General features: G+C 32.9%; 1 protein-coding gene across 17 annotated transcripts in view; it reads right to left on the bottom strand.

Annotated features, from left to right (window-relative positions):
- Positions 1-21,981, bottom strand: part of PHF20L1 (PHD finger protein 20 like 1) — a 76,015-nt gene that overhangs the window by 35,998 nt on the left and 18,036 nt on the right. For 6 of the 17 annotated variants that reach the window (XR_004435484.1, XM_033203478.1, XM_033203481.1 and 3 more), the window contains exons 3-10: positions 20,892-21,063; positions 20,655-20,739; positions 16,618-16,706; positions 16,309-16,398; positions 11,438-11,651; positions 10,741-10,869; positions 4,417-4,499; positions 655-907 (exon numbers count right to left, since the gene is read on the bottom strand). Coding sequence is in view for 16 of the 17 variants with exons in the window: in XM_033203478.1 (XP_033059369.1) it covers positions 655-907; positions 4,417-4,499; positions 10,741-10,869; positions 11,438-11,651; positions 16,309-16,398; positions 16,618-16,706; positions 20,655-20,739; positions 20,892-21,063 (1,115 nt within the window). In the remaining variant the exon portion in view is untranslated. The remainder of the gene's footprint in view (positions 1-654; positions 908-4,416; positions 4,500-10,740; positions 10,870-11,437; positions 11,652-16,308; positions 16,399-16,617; positions 16,707-20,654; positions 20,740-20,891; positions 21,064-21,981) is intronic. The other 11 variants (XM_033203490.1, XM_033203491.1, XM_033203493.1 and 8 more) reach the window with 5 other exon arrangements.

Raw genomic sequence — 21,981 nt, 5'->3', positions numbered from 1 at the left:
CAACTTAGAATATTAAACTAATATGAGAAACTCAGGGTCAACACAAATCTTGTATTATTTATATATATAGATATATAGGGAGATAGATAGATACACCCATGTGAAAGGTGATTTTGAAAAAGACTGCGTTAATTCTTGAAAAATTAGTAGTACTGAAACAGTAAAATCGTTAAAAAATATAATCACGGAGGCATTTTCCTTTCATTAAAAAGATTAAACTGAAGTCTAGACTACAAATATTGTAAGAATGAATAAAATGTATTGCAGAGGGAAGTTACAGACAAGTGGGGACAAAAAAAATCTACAGGAATAGTCTTAGGTAAAAATAGCTATGCTGGGTCTTTTTATAACTTTATTTTTTTTTGTAATGAATCAGGCCTCTCAGTATGCTCGGATTATTAGTTGAGGAGAGTCAAACTACAGTGGAATCTGTGTTATTAAATGGTAAGGATTCTCAACCAGCAGTAGTCTCTAAGCAATAAATCAGTAAGAAATGTCTATGGTTTTTGCCCCTGGAATAGTTTCAAGCCTTCCCTATCATATCCACTTGAGTTTTTAAAAAGCAACTTCATAAAAATACAATATAACTACAATCAAACTGTTTTTAATGTATCTTATAGGACAAATAACTATTTTTTAAAAATCTGTGCTCACTAGTTTTATTTATCACTGAAGAAGAAAGCTGAGATACAAGCGTCAAATCCTCGACTTGTATTAATTCTGGGGAAAGTGGTGATTTAGGGGGTTTTATACACCCAGAAGAATCTCCAGATTCATGTTTGCATTTCTTGCTGCGAGCCTTCCCTGAAGACAAAGTTGAGGATAACAGTGCAGGTTTCTGAGTGTTGGCAGAACTGCTAATGTCAGCTTCATTTTTTTTCTGACTTTGAGGTTTAGGTGAAATCGCCTGAATAAATAATAAAAAATTGATATTTTTATTTTGGCTTCTTCATTTTTGTTCTTGTATTCTATTTTGACTGTTAAGCAACTTTAGTATCCAGAAACATTGTTAAGCAACATATAACATTTCTATTACAAATGAAAAACCAAAAAGAACCCCACAAATTATTAACTAAAAGTTGAATAGGCTGTCTTTAAAGGGATGCTGCCAACTTTCAGTCTAAATTCATTTTTTAAATATATTATTTGTAATATTTTCAGAATATAAAATGTTATCTTACTGGACAAATTTTTTCAGTATTAAATAGAAATATACCCCTTTAGGAACCATAACTGCCAATGACAATAATTCAAAAAATAAACAGCATCTTCATGTTTTAAAGGATTAGAGGAATACTTAATTTAAGCTTTTGACTTTAGATGTTTTCTTATAAAATCATTTCTTTCATTAAGTTGAATGTGAAGGTCTAAGTAGACAGTTTCCCTTTAAAGAAAGATCTGAACAGGAAAACAATGACCAAATTAACATAACATTATCTTTAACTCATTTTAGCGCTGAAAGCTAGTTTCATAAGCACAATGCATCATGAAATCAGAGCCACCAGCAATATAGAGTTAAAAGACTAAAAAACAATACAAAACAAGCAACAACAACAAAAAAAACCAAAGAGATAAAGTGTAAGTTAAAAACATTGGATTTAAAAACAAAATACGTCGCATTCTTAGATGAGAGTTTTTACCTTCTTCCTGCCAACTGATACTTTTAAAAAAAAATTAGAACTTTGTCAGTTCTTTCATAAAAGAATATTTTTATTCATTTGGCTGTAAAATTTCCTACATATGTTAAAATATGTGTGAATGTGTCCATTTTTCAAAACAAGAGAAAATAGCTACATTGGATGAATTTGCAATCTATGGTGCTGCAATACCTCTCTTTCTGATACACTTATCTGAGAGCAAAATATATAATATCCATTTTTTGAAAATCGATTCTACCATAGGCCTTTATAAACAGTCAAATTGCTAGCACCATAAACAACGTGCTTGTCCCCAAGAAATCTTTTTACTTCCGTATCTTGTGGAGAATAACTATCAGGTCTACTGTCTGCAGTTCTCTAGAGTATGAAAGATCATTTTCTGGGGACTAAATAAATAAATAATTCTGTTCCCACTGAGACACAAGTCAAATTTTGCTGGGGAAGAAAAGTGCATATTTGTTATTAAGCAGGGCACCTTGAATGCTCTACAGACAGCATGTTGGACATACCATATAAAAGGCCTGGTGTCAAGTGTCCCATTCATTCAGTTGTCATCATTTCTATGATTGGATTTACTCATTACAAATGTGTATAAGTGCAGATTAATTATTTGAAAAGGTACTTCACAAATGGATAGTATTCCTAACCTTATCATAAAAGGTGTTGCCAGAAAAGTAATTAGAGCCATTACTTGTAAATAAACAATTTTATTGTTCATCTTCACATATGTGAAAGACATCACTACAGCATCCATTACTCTCAAGTTACAAAGTTATAAAACAAGATTTTAAAACTTAATATCTTGATAAGGTGCTTAACTTCTAAACAAGGAAAAATTAACATTGTTTTTAAAACTTACTGAGTTATTATGCATCTAATGCAAGTTTTATCCAAAAGTAAATATAACATGAAATATCCCTAATACAATTAAATAATCTATAATTAATAAGCTGAGAATTGGGGTTCAAGACCACAGAGTTTGAATTTTTTAAAAATATAAATAAGTCCATTAGCACAGTAAGTTTTGACTACAGGCCTGTTATCAATCGATGTCATGAGTGACATTACTTTAACTCATTAGGAAACAGAGGTTAGTAACAATCAATACCTCTCCTTTAGGTCTATTGCTGATACCAATTGAGATATAATTAAAAGCTTTATAACTCGGCTTTTTAACTATGAAGCAAGGCTAACACATAGGATAAAAATAAGTGTTTGGTTACAAAACATTTTCACATTGAAGTCAACCTGAATGACAAATAGAAAATGAGGGAATGGCGTGGTGTTCCTTAAAATCTAAAATAATTTACAAGGTTTTCATTAATGATTGTTGGTCTCTTTGTTACAAAACTGGCAAGGACTCTCAAAATTTTTTAATTATGAAAATTGAAACAGCCGAGTTACACCATTTTCCTTTCTTTTTTAAATTCAATTTCAAAACGTGGTTTTCTGTACTTTTCTCTAAGATAGGTACTGCCCTCTACACTAACTTCCACATTAAAATAAGTACTTTTCACAATCACATTCACCTCAGCAGGATTGTGCATAATCAAAGATTGACATTGTAATGAATTTTCCAGAAACATTTTATTACCCAAGTCCCTGATTTATCGCATTCTGAGAATACCATAAACAGTGGTGAAAATACAAAATATTGTTGTATCTGGGACGTTGAATATAGTAATACACAGTAAAAAAAGTTATTTAAAATTTGGTTGATATATTGACAATAACGGCAAAGACTTAACCGTTTGATGATCACAGAAAATCAGAAGGTATGATTCAATGACATATTAATCAATTTAAAAGATCCATTGATTTAATACAACATTAATGGAGGCACCAAAACAACGCATTGTTATCAAATCAGGCCTAAAATAACCCTGAAAAACTCAATACAATATCAATTAAATTTGGAATAGCTTTTAAAACGCATCTAGAGGAGAGCAAAAGATACTCATTTTAAAGACTTCTTTATTAGGCTACTAATAAAGAAAAGTAATACAAAAAGGATATATTAAAACTACATTAAGGCTCAGATTTTAAAACAGGAGAACCAAGGAAATCCAGTTATGGCTATTACTGCGTTCTTACAGTCTTACAGTGCCTAAGAAGTTAAGCCCTTAGAGAATGTAAAAGCATGCACAGTTCATTATGTACAAGTATTGTGGGAATCTGAAGGTAGCCAAGGCAAAATCTAGCAACTGCAACCTTCACTTTTAAATTCCTCTATTAGGTGGTTTAAAGACAGACCCTTAATAGTTTTTTAAACTCTCTTTTTTTGTAGTTATTAAAATATACATCCTAGCAAAAATGTATGGCTCATTGATCAATTCATAAAACACATAGTCAGTCTAACACCAATTGTTACAATATAAAAGAAACTTCTTACAAAAGAAGTTTTATTAGATGTCAAAAAACCCTGTTTTAACTCACAAATGGAAAGTATTTGTGTAAGGGTCTTTTTGTAAGCTAGTTAAAGGTGATCCAGCTGGAAGCTTATACCCTGGGATGCCTGTCTCCAGGCCTTCAAATTTTGGAGACAAAGGCTTTAATGCCAGTCTATGAAATCAAACACTAATGAAGTCTGTAGTTATCTGTATACCTTGGAGAAGGCAGAGTTAAAAATATATCATCAATTAATTAGCTTCCTATTCCCATATCTGATCAAAAGGGGAATTTCAATTACGTAGATACTAGAGCTCCGTGATCATTCCAGTGGGAACCCTGAAAAAAATCAAATGCCACCATTTCATACCTGCTCCAGCATTGGAGCTGTTTCATTGTAGTCTTCCTTTTTTTCAGCACCATCCACCCCAACAGCTTTGGATGCCAACAAACCTTGAGAAAAATTGTACAGAAATTGTTTATTAGAAAAAATACTGATTTACACCCTAATTAACTTTTCAAAAATCTTAGCAGTTGAATTTCCTATACTTTGTAATATATAGGAAGTAGTCTCAAATGTTTTCCTTTCGAAAATACAAATGTGCTTAATAATAAGCCAAGGGACTGAATCAGAACTTAAGAGTTGCTTACACAGTTGTGTGGGTTTTAATATTATTACTCAATGAAATCACCAAAAACACACACTTGCACACATACATTTATTCTGTAAAAAGTTAAAATTCTATGTCTTCATGTCCAGATTAAGGTTGCTCAGGTTGCTAATACTTATAATACAGGTTTTGTCTATACAACTATAAAAACAGAATAAGAAGAAATCCTTCCAAACATCTAGAACATAAAATAAGATTTTCTGTTGTTTTAGCAGCTAAAAAAGCTACCAATTCTTAAGTTCATTCAGATCCTTTTAATCTAAGCTTTATGTGTGCCCAGTTGTACCTCATCTTCTTATAAGAGTTTAAACACAGATGGATCTATTTTATATTAAGGGAAAAAAAGTGTGGGTCTTTCCTAGAACATCTTAACTTAACATTATAGTTTACTTTGTCATTTTGTCTATAAATGACAAAAATTTTTAGAAGTTCCAGTTTTCTTCTATGTATGTCACTAATTCTCAAATTTAAAAGACAGAATAGGCCAAGCACCGTGGCTTACGCCTGTAATTCCAGCACTTTGGGAGGCCGAGACAGGCAGATCACTTGAGATCAGGAGTTCAAGACCAGGCTGGCCAACATGGTGAAACCCCGTCTCTACTAAAAATACAAAAATTAGCCAGCCTGGTGGCAGGCGCCTGTAATCCAAGTTACTCAGGAGGCTCAGGCAGGAGAATCACTTAAACCCGGGAGGCAGAAGTTGCAGTGAGCCGAGATCCTGCCACTGCACTCCACCCTAGGTGACAGAGTGAGACTCCGTCACCTCCCCCCGAAAAAAAGACAGAATATTTTATTGTAATATATAACTGTATTACTAATTTGAATCCCAAGACATTAAAACTCTGTTTTAATAAAATATAGGCATTTACTTGGTTAAAATTCTTTGCTAAGCCTGTCAGGTACCTTCAATGAAGTCTAGTTTATAAACCTTGTCTAAGGCCACACTGCTCATAAAAAGTCACCAAAATTCATTTCTGTGTCATTTCAAAGTTGTCAGTTACCTCCAATGAAGCCCAGTTTATAAGCTTAGAACAAGTATTTGTTTTTGTTTATGGCCACGCTGCTCATGAAAGGTCACCAAAAATCATTTTTTGTGTCATTTCAAAGTTGGCCACACAAAAACTTTGCTCCAAAGCAAGCATGTTTAACAACTGACAACTTAATAGTAAACTGACTACAGCAATTATACTACATACATTACAGAAGCTGTCCACAACATATGTAACAGGAGAAAAATGGTGCCCCCTCAAACACAGTATGATGTAGAGGTATCCATGAGGCAACATGTCTTGACTTTATCAGATAGCTACCCTAAAGAAGTTAAGTGATCAAGGTAGGAATTCACATATTAAAATTATATTCTTGGGCCCAGCACGGTGCCTCACGCCTGTAATCCCAGCACTTTGGGAGGCTGAGATGGGAGCATCACCTGAGGTCAGGAGTTTGAGACCAGCCTGGCCAACACGGTGAAACCCCGTTTCTACTAAAAATACAAAAATTAGCTGGGTGTGGTGGTACACGCCTGTAATCCCAGTATGGGAGGCTGAGGCATGGGAATCACTTGAACCTGGGAGGTGAAGGCTGCAGTGAGCCGAGATGGCACCACTGCACTTTATCCTGGGGGACAGCGTGATACTCTGTCTCTAAATAAATAAATAAATAGATAAATAATAAAATTATATTCTTAAAGTAGTACTCGAGCAAATTCTAAATTAGGCAAAAGGTACCTAGTACTCAGAATGTACTTTAAAATAAAAAAGGCTGAGTGTAAGACAATGATTTTGATACATCTATGATTAGTATTAAAACTGGTATTTAAGGTCTGGCGCAGTGGCTCATGCCTGTAATCTTAACACATTGGGAGGCCGAGCTGAGTGGGTTGCTTGAGCCCAGGAGTTTGAGACCAGCTTGGGCAATATAGCAAGATCCCATATCTGTATTTTAAAATAAGTAGAAAACAACAACAACAAAACCCTGGTATTTGTACCAGTTTGAGATTAAAAAAAAAAAAAAAAAGCAAAAACCAAAAAACTACATAGTTTGTTATAGTCTCATACCACATCAACTGTATATAAACAATTTTACAAAAACAGCTTCAATCCTAATTATATTCTGAACATATTGAATATTTATTTAACATTTAAAGTCACATTCATTAGGTTTTTATTCTTTAGCTAATATTCTTAAGGCCCAACAAACTATTGAAATAAAAATAATTAGAAAATCAATTTGTTCTTTTGTAGGAAACTGAGTAGAGTTCTTTTTCTAAGGACTATTCAAACAGGACAAATTTTCCTATTTAATATTTTATATAATTATATCTTTTACTTTCCTTTCATATAGGTGGTAGAAATAGTTTTTAATACTCAATAGATGAAACAGATCACAAACTAAAAAACTGAAAATAAGGTACCACAAGTAATAAAAGAAACAAAGTAATTCACCCGTAACATACAGATTTACATTAGGATATTACAGACCCAGTTTATTAAAATCCCTTTCCATTAATGGTTTGAGAAGGAAAAATAAAGTGTTGTAATGTGTTCATAAAAAGTAATGAGATTTAAGAAAAACTACTTAAAATCAGATTTTAAAATGCATACTTGGTTATCTAGAGAATTTAAAAGCCCAAATATGATTAATAAAGTTTTTTCATGCTTTACATTCACACCAACTTACAAGAGAGTTATTAAATAGAAACAACAAAATGGAACAAATAATAAAATAGGTACTTGAAGAGACAACTCTTGACTACTTCTGCCTTAAGAGGCAGTCCAAAATCTGTTATCTTAACCTGCTAATATTCCAGGAAAAAAAATGCACTATCCACAGAAAATGAGAAGAATTAACTGAAAGGAAATTATCAGCAAGTACCTATTAATTATCAATGTATTACTAACAGGCCCTCTTCTAGAAGAATATACCTATGGGATAAAATTGCCCAGTAAGAATGCATTATGCTCCTTCAAGAAATTATTTAAACTTAGGTAAAAGAAGAATCTCAAACAGTCATCAGTTCAACCCACCAACAAAGTTACAACTTTCCAATATTCTATATTAGCTATAAAAAATATACAGCTGGTCTTTTCCTGCCAATAGGAATAAGTAGAACAGAGCCCAGAGCTCCCTGGAATGGGAAAGGGAAACAAAGAAAGAGCAAAGTGGTTAAATTCTTGGTCTACTTTTCATCCAGGTATTTCAAAACACAATCTTCTTGCTGGAACTAAGAATCAAATATTCTTGATATTATTATCAATAACATACTGCTGGTCAATTCAAATTTCAGGATTTTTAAAACTTTTTAAATTCCTTAAGTTACAAAAACATACCTTAGCTAGCTGAAATTCTAGAAACTCTTAGAGCCTATTAGAAAGAGACCATGCACCAACTGCTGATGTTTTTCTCCTTTGCTCCCTCGATAATCTGCAGTTTAGTCTACTCAAATTCAATTTGTTTGCAACTTTGTCCCAAAAGTATGGACTACTAATTTTCTAAGTAAAATTGTTTATTTCAAATCAGTATGCATAAGCCATAAAATAATAGCTATCAATAAGGTACATTACATAATGAAAAATATGAATCAGGTTGTGTGTGTATATTGCACAGTATATGGAATATGTATATATGCACATATATGAAATATGTATATGTGTATATATGGAAATATATATGTATATATGCATATACATATATACATATTCCATATACTGTGCAATTATATTTTCAACGTCTACCTATTTGGAATCTTTGAAAAACGCCATCCTTTTAACATTCTCTATACAGAAATGGGGTTTAAAATCATCACATGGTGTGTATGTGGCAAAGTGAATAGAAAGAATGATAAATATATGAATTAAAGTTATCCAACAGCTGGTCCACCTATTTAAGCTAGAACTCTTTCAAAAAATAACAAAATATAGTGGAGAGAAATACATCAGAGCAGGCTGCCATGATCCCAGCCCCAATCCTCTCAGTAGTAAAGGACAAAAAGACACATACAGATGAGCTTGATAAATTTAAAATATACCATAATGCCATAACAAAATTACTATATTAGTTCTCATTTATCTTTTATCTTTATAAACTATAAATGAAATTTACTGTAAAAAGGCAAGCCTGAACTTCAACTAAGAAGACAATATCTACGGTCTTTTTGCATGACATAGTTGCAACACGAAATCAGAAACAGACGCAGAAAGATGAACTATTAAAAAGATTATCACACACTTAAATTTTCTGAGAAAATAAAAAGATAGTAATGGCTTCACATTCATAAAATCTTATGCTTTGCTGCTGCTGTCAAACTATAACTTATTCATTTGAGACCCCCGAGGGAAAGTGAAGAGAAAATCCCTCTGTGGAAGGAAGGGTGTTACTAAGCAACCAGTATTACAAACTTGAGGCACATGGTAAAATGGTACTTTCTTTCCCCACTACTGTCTTTTCAAGGCCATAGAGAAATAATGCATCATTGTGGGCTCAGCTGAGTTTTTCTGTTGCAGTTTTTTTGTTTTTTTACTTCTTTAAACGTTGAGCTTGAATCTCCCAATAAGGCATATGTAAGAGTATATTGACTCAAACTATTAAAGGCAGGTTATCCAAATTGAAGGAAAAAAAAACATGATGCTGGAAAGCTGGCAGTTGTATCATGTCAGCGTCACCTTCGTCTTCTTTGATCTTGACTCCTCCAATAGTGCTGTTTCAATCTTTGTATCACAGGAGTTAGAAATACTATTCCACTTCTGCCCAGCACATAGCACTGGGTTCCATATTTTAAGGCAAAACTGAAGTCTCATGCCATAAGAACAATCACTTAGAGAACATTTGGCTTTCTCCAAGGTTAATAGTTTACAAGGAAAAGGTGTAACAGGTTAACTGATTTAAAATATTTCCTCTCCTGGGGCCAAATATGTCCTTTATCAGAGACAGGCATGAATATAATATATACAAATGGCAAGAGACTAAATATTCTCACCTGCTGAAACCAATTATAATCACTTAGATGAACAATATAAATAAAACAGTGGTTCTAAACAACCCTCAGCTCCAGAGTCACCTTTCAGTTAGCTTCCTTTCTTCAGAAAATGGTCAAAATGGTCAGTTTACATTTATTCCTAAATCTGACCATGAAAACAAGCTTCTTCAAGTTGAAGCCAACAAAGGTTTATACAGCTTAATTAGGCCAAAGGCACTAAAAAAGGTTCTGTCCTCATGATAAGAACATATGACTAAATCATGGAAGTATTTAAATTCCCCTTTTAACATATACTCAGAAAAGGTAAATATGTTCACAATTTCTTTTGAAGACTAGAATCACTAGGCTGAACAGACCATGAAAACAGCAGGATGTAGTTTGACTGGCCCCAATTCTAATCCTTCAATCCCCTCTTCCATGAACACTAACCAGGCTAGAATTTTCAGCGTTTTCTAACAGCCTAGCACGGCTATTTCCTAAAGTAAACTACAAGAAATCGTACGGAAATAAGCCCAGATGCTAGTGATCAACCTGAAGAGTAGAAATTAAAAAAACAACAACAAACTTACAGAAATACTTTCACATCAGAAATTCAGAAATTAACAGATTCAGGAAGTAAATGTAAGTCAGTCATCTTTCCAACTATATATGGCACCATCCTTAAGTAAGATTGGTCAAGTATATGAACATATAAAAACATTTAAAACCTCAGAAATTGTGTCACCATAAGTTGACAAAATAATTCTTCTAGAAACTACTACCACCAACGTAATTTAAAAATGACTGAGCTTTGTAGCATTCGTCCTTATCAACCCTCACAACATCCCTGTGAGGTAGGTAGAAGATACGTGCTATTTTTCACATTTTACAACAGAAAATGCTGACAGTGTTGAAAGACGCTGACTTTGAAGAACCAGAAAGTAACTGTCTATGTTATTAACAGGTCCATGACACTAAACCAAAACCATTTTACTTCATTAAAAATAAATTACTCTAAAATTAAACCTTCCATTTCCCACCCCCCAAAAAAAAAATCATTGTAGTTTACCAGTAATCTTGTTAAGTCGAGCTCTCTTTGCCTGAAATGAGTTGCCTTGATTATTTTTCCTCTTGTTTGATAATGTGCTCTCTGGCTGTGGAAAGACCATCTTTGGAACGTTCTCTACATGAAGTCCTACTTTTAATAGAACACATATATGAGAGTTTATCTAGAATCCAAAATTAAAACACATGATTTTTTAATAGCAAAATAGTAAAAATGTTTTTCACATTAGTTTTTTAAATCTACTACTTGATATAGACCTTTGAAAAACACAAATCCCTCCAGACTAGTATGTTAGAAATAAAAGACAACTAAAGCAGTTATTCTCAAAGCAGGAAGAAAATGACTTACTGCTTTTTCCGTATTACATATGAAGCATATATAGAAGCATATAAAAGGTTGAAGAAAAAACACAAAAGAAAAAATTTCAAACAAAAACCTGCTATCAAGAAGTTACAAATCAAAATCTCAACCTATTTCTATTCAAGAATACTGAGGGCATCCAGTATCAAGTAACCCAAACTAGACTCTTAATTTTCAGGTCTATCTGTAAAATGCTAGAAAAGTTAGCCATCATATTATGCTAGGGAAAAAAGCTTAAAAATCTAATTATACATTCAAAATCAAAGGGGCCAAGGGATTTGACTTTACTACATGAGTTTACCAGTGTAACAAGGAATTAACGTAAAAATGTATTTTGTACCAAATGTTTCACTAGATGTAGGCAGATCTTCCTTCTTCTCTATGTCTGGTGTGGCTATACAAGCTGAAGTTTCTTCCTTCTTTGAAGGTACTTTAAACCACTTTCTCTCATCTTTATCCTTATCTTTATTGCTGTTAGCGCTGGTTCGAGGTTTACTCCCTGTTTTGTTCTTGGCTGCAGCTGCAGCAGCTGCTTTGACTAAAGCTATCCAATCCTCCAAAGGAAAAACACAAAACATGTGAAGTATTAAAAATTAATTAAAATGTAATTACACTAATAAAAATATGTGTCACATTTTCAAAGCTATTTTCACATGTAACCAAACATAAATATAGAGATAACAATATTTACATGATAGCTCAACATGGTAGGTTATCAAATTTAATAATCGAATGAGTTAGATTGTACAACCTCTCACAAAAATAGGAAGCACATTCAATAACAGGTATTCCATGGACATATTTTCACAGGAATTAAAATCTAAAATAGCAGAGGAAACCTATGGCAGATACAGAATACTACATGACATGCTACCTTAGTATTTTAGGGCTCAAATGTTGCATTCCATCTCTTTCCCATAATACAAAGGACTATAAAAGAAGGGAAAAATGCTATCTTCCAATTCTACAAAGATTAAAAATAGTGTATTCCCACCTACCAAATTGGTATTCCTTATTAGGATGAATGTACCATTCAAATTATAGTCAATCTCATAGAAATCAAGAAAGGTATGATTTTTATTATTTTCTAAAGCTACTGAAGTTCAGATAGCAATTTATCACAACAGCTTAATCATACTGATGAAGAAGAAAAGAGCTCCATTGACCAAGGTAAAGCATTAACTGTCAAAACTCCATATTAATTTATCTCCCCACACAACATCCTAGGTCTTTGTTTGGTATCATTCCTCTGAGATGCAAATATTTATTTTTCCTGTGTTAGTTTGTTGCTAAATACATTTTCCTATTGTATTTTTAACTAAAAATGTTTATTATAAAAAAAGGTGTAAGGAAGTATAAAGTCCTAACATTTTAATTTTCACAATCAAAATGTTTTTAAGACAAATATTTTAAAGTAAATACAAATATCTCTACAAAGTGAATCTGCTGAGACCACTAAGCTTTGTCAAATAGACTACCAGTTCAGATTTACTCAAAATACTTTTAATCCCTAGTCCAAGCAACTAAAAATTTCACAACATCAAATGAATTTAATTCATGGTTTACATTAACACATATAAGCAAAATAGGTTAATAAAATTAAGCAATGAACAATGTAGATTAACACTGCCTTGAAAATATATGGTGAAAATAAGCCATTAAAAAAAAATCTGTATTCTAACTCTTTCTCTCATGACTGAAATTAAGTGAAAACATCATGTGATTGCACTTAACACATTCAATCATCAATTTTCTACTGAACACCCTGTCCTATATGCCAGGTACTAGGCTAAGCATCCAGGAGACCACAACTGATAAAAGACTGGTCCTGTTCATAAGTAATTCATGGGTAAATACAATTAGCTATAAGCCGTGACAGGAGACATACTAGAGAAATAAACAAAATACTATAGAACAGAAAAGAGAAGACTGATTTTGACTGAAGAGAAAGACTAATGCAAAGCTTCAGGGAAAATGATAGATGAGCTGAACCCTAAAGGTAAGTAGGAATTTCCCAGGGAAAGGGGTAGTGGAAAAGGAGAAAAGGTTACTCCAAGTAAAAGGAAAAACACTAAACAAAGGCCAGGAGTGAAAGTGTACAGGAAAGTGAAAGAGCGATTAAAGGTTCAAGGAGCAATATGGATAGCTAAAAGCAGTATGGCTAAGTTGAGCTTTGAGACTAACATTTAAGCAGTAAGAAAAGAAAGCATCATCAATGAAAAAAAAAAGGATTGAGAGAGAACAATCGACAAAGTGGGAAGAGAAACAGAGAAACAAGAGTAAGTATAATCAGACAACCAAAAGGAAAGTATTATATGCCAGAGATCATATGTTTGCAGACCTATTAAGAGTAGAGCATTTAATTCTCGTTCCACATTGTGGGGAAAATGTTAAGTTGTCAGAGTTGCTGGAAAATGTCAGAAGTAATTTCCATCCCAAGTTGTTTTCTACCTCCAATAAAGAAAAAACTAAAAAGAGACTCATACTGCACCTTTTAAAATCTAAATGCTTTTTAAATGCTTTTTAATCATACGACTTGCATGGGAATCACTGTAGCTGTGTGATTAAAGAATTCTCTCATTGTTTTGCTCTTTTATTTTTAGGTTGAGTTCTATTTTGTGTTTGCTTTTATGCTTATTTATATAAATTTATGGGATACATGTGAAATTTTGTTACATGTATATACTTAGTACTGATCAATTTAGTGTATTTAGGGTGTCCATCACCCAAATATAGTACATTTTTATTAACTATAGTCATTCTACTTTGCTATCAAACACTGACTTTATTCCTTCTATAGAAAAGCTTCATTGTTAAAAATAACTGAAGTGTGATCTTTCCATGAACTATAACTAATAATGATGTTTTCAAGCTTTTTATAGATAACATAATAGAATATTGCACTAAAAAGGGCAGTCTTTGAAATCAGAAACTCTGGGTTAAAGGAATCACTTTGCACAGAATAAGCAAAATTTTAAGTCAGTCAGTCACTCAATTCTCTAAGTTCTGAATTCTTCAAATGTGAAACAAATATTAGCCATACCTATGTCAAAGGTTCTATGAGAATCCAATGCAAGAATGCACACAAAAAATGTTTTGTAAATATTAATGGCAAAGGACCTATGAGCCAACCATTAACACTAGTGAGTTACAACATAACTTTTGTATCAGCACACCCTCAGGAAGAAGAAATGAGAGAAAAGGCAAGTACTTCTGTTACAAGCTTCCAAATTAAAAATGTAATGGCTCAATCTCTCACCCTGTAATCACTACTGCTCTTATTAGAGTAGAAAACCAGAAGGAACAAGGAGGTATCTCATAAGATGAAGGAATCAATCACCCTCCTATATGTCGGTTTCATAGTTATTTATGTATCAACACTACCATGCCACACAAAATTATGTGGAAGAAGAAAAAAATGTAGGTAGGGAGAAAAAGAGGGGATCTTATTTTGGGCTGTTAACATGTCTACCTTCTTTCCCAGTGAGAAAAATGTCTACAAAGAAAGTATTAGAAGGACTACAGCTCACATTGCACCCACTATAATATTAAAAGCTCTTTAAGGTGCTCAAGCTAACCTCTTAATGCAAGCAGAAGTTTATCTAGTATTAACCAACTGGTTCAAAGTCAAAGACAACAGAATTAAAACTTATTTAGGCTTAAGAATATTAATTAATCTGGAGGTTTGAATATGCCAAAGTGTTATTAATGTCACATTTTAGACAGGTTCAGGAAGAGCATTTCCACAGTGCATTAATTTGATGCACTATTCTTCGCTAGCTTAATTTAAAAATTATCTTTATAGAGAAATTCTCAAAGTCCTCAAAATCTTGTGGCTATATTACACAAGGTAGCCGCCCTCCCCCCCCACCCCGCCCTTAGCTTTGCCCAAATAACACCTGATTTGGCTTATTTCCTTGATGAAGGCAAGTCAAAACCTTGTTGGGAAAAAGTAACTCATAAAATGAGAGTCATTTATGAAACACAATTCTATCAATATTGTTAACATTGCTGTAATTAAGAATTCTAAAGAAAAAATGAAAAATTAAAAGAAATATACTACTACCCAAATATTATTTCAGTTGTTTTATATCTTGGCACTGATCTTAATGTTACAATGCATCACAGTGTGACTAAAGAATCATTACTTATTAAAAACAAACATCCATAACATCCATTAAATTTAATTTTTACAACCTGTAATTCTACCACAAACTAAATTGGCTCAGTGTCTCACTTTGAAAAAACACAGTTTTAAGGCAATAATATTAATGTCAATTCATGAACATATCTGATCAACCAGAATAACAAAATAATTGTTTTAAAGCAAAAAAAAAAAAAATTGAGACTTTTGTTTAACCAGGTATATAGTAAACAATGTTCCCAACATTTTAATCAATCTATGTAGTAACCAAGAAATCACACCACTGAATGCTTAAAAGAACACTTTATTTATACACACATGTGGGAAGACACAAAGCCACTTCCTGATCAAAAGCATTTTTATTTTAAATTGCATTTACATGTTAATTAGAGGAAATCTGCTTGCTAATCATTTCATAACTAAATTTTTGAAAACCAGGCAATTTAAAACAATCACACTTATTTCTTCATGAATTTTTTTAATGTGGTAGTTATACATTTCTAGAGCACTAAATGTTTATACTTTACTGAAGCTGACCAAGTAATTTCAATACATTTCAGAATGACAGTTTACACCGCATGGTATGGAACAAATATGTAGCATATTTCCACATTAGACATTTTTACAGACTACTTTCAATTTCTTAAAATTAATTGTAGGTCCAGGTGCTGAAAATCCCAAATAACAGCAGAATATAAAAGAAAATATTTTAAATTTCTAATGGCACCTTTCTTTCCAGTATTTCAGAAAACATAACCAACAAATGAAATTGTGGTTTTACCTCCACCCAAGATTCTCCTTCCAATGCTTACCGTCCATTCTTGCTTTGAGCAGTGACAAAGCATACAATACACTGCTTCCATCATATGCTCAGAGAGCCCTATCTGAAACAGCCTACAGAGTGTCAGGTAAGCGCCTTTTAAAGGAAGATGAATGACTATGATTTGTAGAAGGAAAGAAGAAGGTAAGAACTCAATGTAAAATTTTATATTAAAAAATTTTAACTTTCTAAATGACATTATATACCAGGAAAAACAAAACAAAATTCAAAAAAAAAAGGCACTTACCTCACTTCCCATAGACTGGTTACACGATCCAGCTGGGTCGATAGGACAACACCAGCTTAGTGGATGCTGGGATTTCACCTGGAACAGAAACTAGTGACCTATAACTTTAGCAGGTCTAAACCAAAGAAGCAAAAATCAAATGTATAATTTATTTTACAGTCTAAGCTTCCTTTTCTTGCTGCTATTTGGGGCTATCAGCACATAACCCTACAATTAGTTCATTTAAAAAAAAATGTATAAATGTATTTTGAACAGTCACCGTGCAAGAAGATGTCCCTTTGGGTAGCTAGGAACACTGAACACTCTTACCTGCCCCTTAGCATCCTCGGGCATGGCTTTAATGTGCATTCTTTTTAAACAACGAATTACTCCATCATAAAACTGAACTGTAAATGTTCCTGAAACAGGAGCAAGTCAGAATCATTAGAAAATATAATTCAAGTTTACAGCAACACTTGAAATCTAACAAGTAGTGACCTGTATAGATAAATGCTTGGGAATGCAAAAACTACAAACACTCCTGTTAAGGACTCCATCAAGTTTAAGTTTACTTTCTCCTTCCCTCTAAAAACAACTCTGAACTCCTGTTTCCCCTAACAAGTATACAAATTAAGTCTTGATAAGTTAGTTCCATGTAATTCTGATTTTTACTAAGAAATTTTATAATTTTACAATAATTTAAATGTTTAGACTCATAACATAGCTGACAAAAGTAAAATCATTACTTACAAAAATATATATTTCCATAGGCATTACCATTTGCTCTTTGAATGTTTCTTTCAAAAGAAGTAATACAGAGAAGGAGCTGATATGCAAAAAAGATCATTTACCCTGGAAAGGATTATTCCTTGGGCAATAACAACAAACTGGAAAATAAGAATTATAGTTCTAGATTTTAAAGCTAGAAAATATTTTACAAATCAATTAGATAAAAGTCTTCACAAAGTAGCTCAGAACACTGAACTCTAGAGGAAGGCTAAATGCTATACCCAATGGCATTCACCTAAGTGGCAGGCAGCATGGCCATAATTAATATTTCCAATCTCATCTAGTCAACCATGTCTTTCCTACAAACTCATCCTATTTGAAGGCCTCAAGATTGTCTATTATGAAGCATATTCACTTTTTGTTACAGACCCCATGCTTTCAAGTCAATATAAACCAGTCCTATTAGAAGATACATAAATTATGTATAATGCCTACTTAAGGAAATTCAAATATTTTTCTGTCATTTCCTTGATAAATGTTCTTCTACCATTTCCCCAATTAAGGCAGAATCCCACTTTAAGTAAACAGATACTTGGTCTTTATAAAAGAATTATAAACAAGAAATGTGACGATCATTACTAATGTCCTTGGGGTTGGCACCAAAGCCAATAATACATATGTGCAAAGATTTTTGTGGGGTGTACTTTGAATAACACCATTTGATTTTATATCTTTCTATAATTAGCATAATGTTGAATTTCACAGATATAAAGATCTAAATTCAAGTTATACAAACAATTGATCAGGTGAATAGTAAGGATGTATGTAAAGACACTAGAAATATTTTGAGAATGCCAAACTCTGCGTACACCTTGCACTCCCATCTTTCCTGCAACTTTCTGTCTTCCTTCTTCAACACAGCATTCCAGAAAAACTTAGCTTGTACACCAGGCCATCTAGGCATCAATACCTCTCTGCCTTTGCTCATGCTATTTCCTCTGTTGTGATGCCTTTCTCCTTTCCTTATGTCTATCTAATCCCACTCCACTCTTCAAGTACCATTCCCAAGATGAAAACTTCCCCAGTACTCCAGTACACCCTGACTGGCCCCTTTTCTTCGCTTCTATATGCTGTATACAAATGCCTAAATGTTCACAATTGTTCATTTTGGTTTGCTCTTACATTGAATGGACGGCTTCTTTTGCTCTTCTGATTTTTGTCAAGGTGGGGAGGGGGCAGGACTATCCACCACTTGGGACATACAGAAATCACAGAATTAATAGCTTTCAGAAAACAAATAGTATCTGCCAATATTTCAGTATGTGTTCACTGAAATTACTCTTGAAATGGCAGGGATCACAATCAGTATCATCACTCTTCCACTAAGGTAAGCTGAATTTTCTATATTAAATGCCTGTAGATGAAAGGGATAGAATAAAGAATGAGGGTGGTTTTGTTCTGAGTGTGTGTGATATGTGTGTACTTGCATCTGCACACACACAGGGAACTTGAAGCATGGAACAAAGGTCCCAAAGCTCTTAAAAGAAACTGTTATGAATTAACGTAGAGGGCAATGACCGTGTAATTTTACTTTGTTTTGGGTACATCCTATTACCCAACAGAAGAGATTTGACTTCTTCCTTTACTTCCACAAATTGTTAATGACTGTCTACTATGTGCTAGGCTCTGGACTAGACACTCAAGAGCCAACATGAATAAGACCTGGGAATGTAAGCTCTATAACACAGCTCCACAGAAGTGTAAGTGCACAGGGAAATACAGGCCCCACTAGAAAAGAAGAAACAGCCTGCACACCTAACAACTAAGATGTCTCTTAACTCTTTCTGTAGGGGTAACCAGTGGTAAGAAAATCATAGCCATATTCATGATTTCAATTCATTAAAACAATACATTGGATTAAGGTCTTTATAAAGTTATATCATGATTTCTAGCTAGACTACTATGGTTTTTATTTTTTCACACCTAACATTCCTTAATATATCTCTGTTTTCCTCTTCTGTCTTCTCTTACCTCCTATTTTCTCTCAAGTTTGTTGTTAGATTAAATCCTCAGCTTAAAAAACTCTTCCATGGCTCCCATCACCTCCAAATAAAATTCTAATTCCTTAGCAAGGTTACATGACACTTCACATACCAATCTTTGCCTTTCCCTCCAACTTGTACTCCAGCTATTCTATCACCTTTAAACAAATCTTTCATTCTAAGCAACCTGCAGTTCCTTAAAATGACATGGCATTCCTCTCCCACTTCTGTTATTTTCCACATATTTATTCCACCAGAAAAGCCTTTTGATCACTTCTTTAGCTAACTTAGTTGTCTTTTAAGACTCAGTTTAAAGGAAGTGTCCCCTTACTTAGATTAAATGCCCTTCTTGCCAAGAAGCTGTCACTCAATGTTTGTTTCTTTAGTAATAACAATGAATACAGAAATCCCCCTTATCCACGATTTCGCTTTCCACAGTTGCAGTCAACCGCGGTCTGAAAAGGAGTGAGTATAGCACAATAAGGTATTTCATGAGAGAGAGTCGAGAGAGTGAGAGAGAGAGGAAGGAAGAAAGAGAGAGACCACATTCATATAACTTTTACTACAATATATTGTTTGATTATTCTATTATTATTGTTAACTTCTTACTGTGCCTAATTTATAAACTTGATCATTCATATACATGTACAGTATAGGAAAAAACATAGCATATATAGGGTTCAGTAGTTTCCGAAGTTTCAAGTACCCACTGGGGGTCTTAGAATGTAGCCCCTGTGGATAGGGAGGACTAGTGTAAATGGTCAAGTTTAAGAAATAACTTTAGTAGAAAATTAATGTATTACTGAATTTAAAAAACATGTGCAAGTATTCCATAACTTTTTTAAATGAGAAATTTAAAAAACAAAATATTCAGGTATATTTTCAATAATAATTTAATTATTAATTCTTACAACTTTCCAAATAAGTGAGCATATGAATTCTGTTTTAAATTAATGATCTGTCCAATAGATTTCCCAGTCTTCTGCAACACTAATAAGCCTAACTTCTGTGTTACTTTCAACATTTTTGATTACTTAAGCAACTTAGGCTCAGTATCTAATATTCTAACAAATATCCACAAAAAAACTACTAGAAAATTAACTCAATTATCTGTAGAAATTCATGATAGGACAGCAGGGACAGACACACTAAAGGAAATCCTCAAATTGGTAAAAATTCCATACTCTTCCCTCAGAAAATATCCTATGTATTTCACTTGTGAATTGAACTGATTTGAATTCCCCTAAATCTTTAACCTTTCCTCACACTCTTGGGTAGATGCTCATAAATAGAACTTGGTCACAAACTAGAAACAGAGAAGTAGAAATAAAATGCATATGATATAAGCCTGTGAACTGAAAGTTGAAACATTTTAACCAACTATTTTTGTCTACTAATTTAAACACTACTTAGGTAGCACACCATGTAGCATTTTATTCTAGACACATATAACAAATTAAATGCTCCCAAAAAAGCTTACAGAAAATATAAAAGTTATACATAATGATTATATAACACACACTAATTAAAATTTAAAATATAGTGAAATTTTACTATTAATCTAATTTTAAGTCTCAGATCATTTCAAACACATACCTTCTTTGTTAATTGCTTCAATCTTGGCAGGGTAATAGCGACAGTCTGTCCAACGAGCCAGAACTTCTTCTCCAGCTTTAAAATCCTATTTTAAACAACTTTTAAGATCAATTCCATGTATATTAAATAAGCATTTCCTTAACAAAAACAGGCTTTTGTATAATTTAACAGAATCCTTTTAAAATATGTCATTACATAGCTGGCAAAACCAGCAAACAGAAAAAATCTGCTACTTACAAAGAAATCTTCCTCATCTTTCAGCCCTTCTTTTCTTAGTGCCGGTCTCTCAAGGGGTCGCAATCTATTGCTATCCCAGTAAATCCACTCATCGTAACGATGACTCCAGCGCTCAAAATGGACCAACATCTTGCCCTCCTCATAGTCAATTTTTTCAATTCGTGATGGATACCTCAAAAATCAAAATGCTTCATATCAAGAGAAAATCCTTATATTTGTACAAAGTATTATACATAGAAGATTTAGCTGAACATTGCTTACCATCAAAACCATGAACAAAACAATAAATACGTCCATATTTTAAAACTAATCAAAAAAGTCTGCTTGTCTTTATAAATGATTGTCCTCAAGATCTGAATAAATTCCTTGATACACTCCCAGTAGAAATATAAATGACTGCACTGTTTTGTGAAGTAATGTGGTAACATACATCAAGAACCTTAAACATATTCCTACTTTCTGACCCAACAATTCCAATTCTGGAATTATATACAGAAAACATTATTTGTAATAACAAATAAAGTAGAAACCGTCTAAATATATGATTGGAAAAACTGAAGATTGTCTAGAGCTACGCAAACAATGATATATACACTGAATGAAATATTATGTAGTCACTGAATGTGGTGTTTACAAAGAATTTACAATGTGGGGAAAATGTAAAAAATAAGCACTCTACTTAGCATAAATATAAATATGTAAATTTTGTCTAGCAAAAAATATATCAGCATGTACACTGTCTTTATATGGCATAAGCTCACTTTCTTATTTTTCTGTATTTATCAATATTTTATAAAGCGCAACAATGATGGCAAGGCTCAGTGAAAACCTTAAATTTAAAAATATAAAATATTTCATTGTTCTGTCTTGATGTGTAATAATTCTGTAATTCCAAAACAGGAATTCGTTAAAACTTTTTACAAGGAAAGTTGCTTCGTCATTCTTGATGTACTGTATTAAAATGTTAACAGATGACTCAATTTTTTTTAAAGCATGATTAAATAACATTCAGAACTCAATAGCAGCACACAGTGGATGATTCAACCATACAGTTTATCCCATATTCTTGCTAGTTTTTGCTAAATTCAAA

The sequence above is a fragment of the Trachypithecus francoisi genome, unplaced genomic scaffold (assembly GCF_009764315.1).
Source record: "Trachypithecus francoisi isolate TF-2019V2 unplaced genomic scaffold, Tfra_2.0 Lachesis_group7, whole genome shotgun sequence".
NCBI lineage: Eukaryota > Metazoa > Chordata > Mammalia > Primates > Cercopithecidae > Trachypithecus > Trachypithecus francoisi.
Note: the sequence above shows the minus strand (reverse complement) of the source record. Positions and strands in the feature narration are given on the sequence as shown.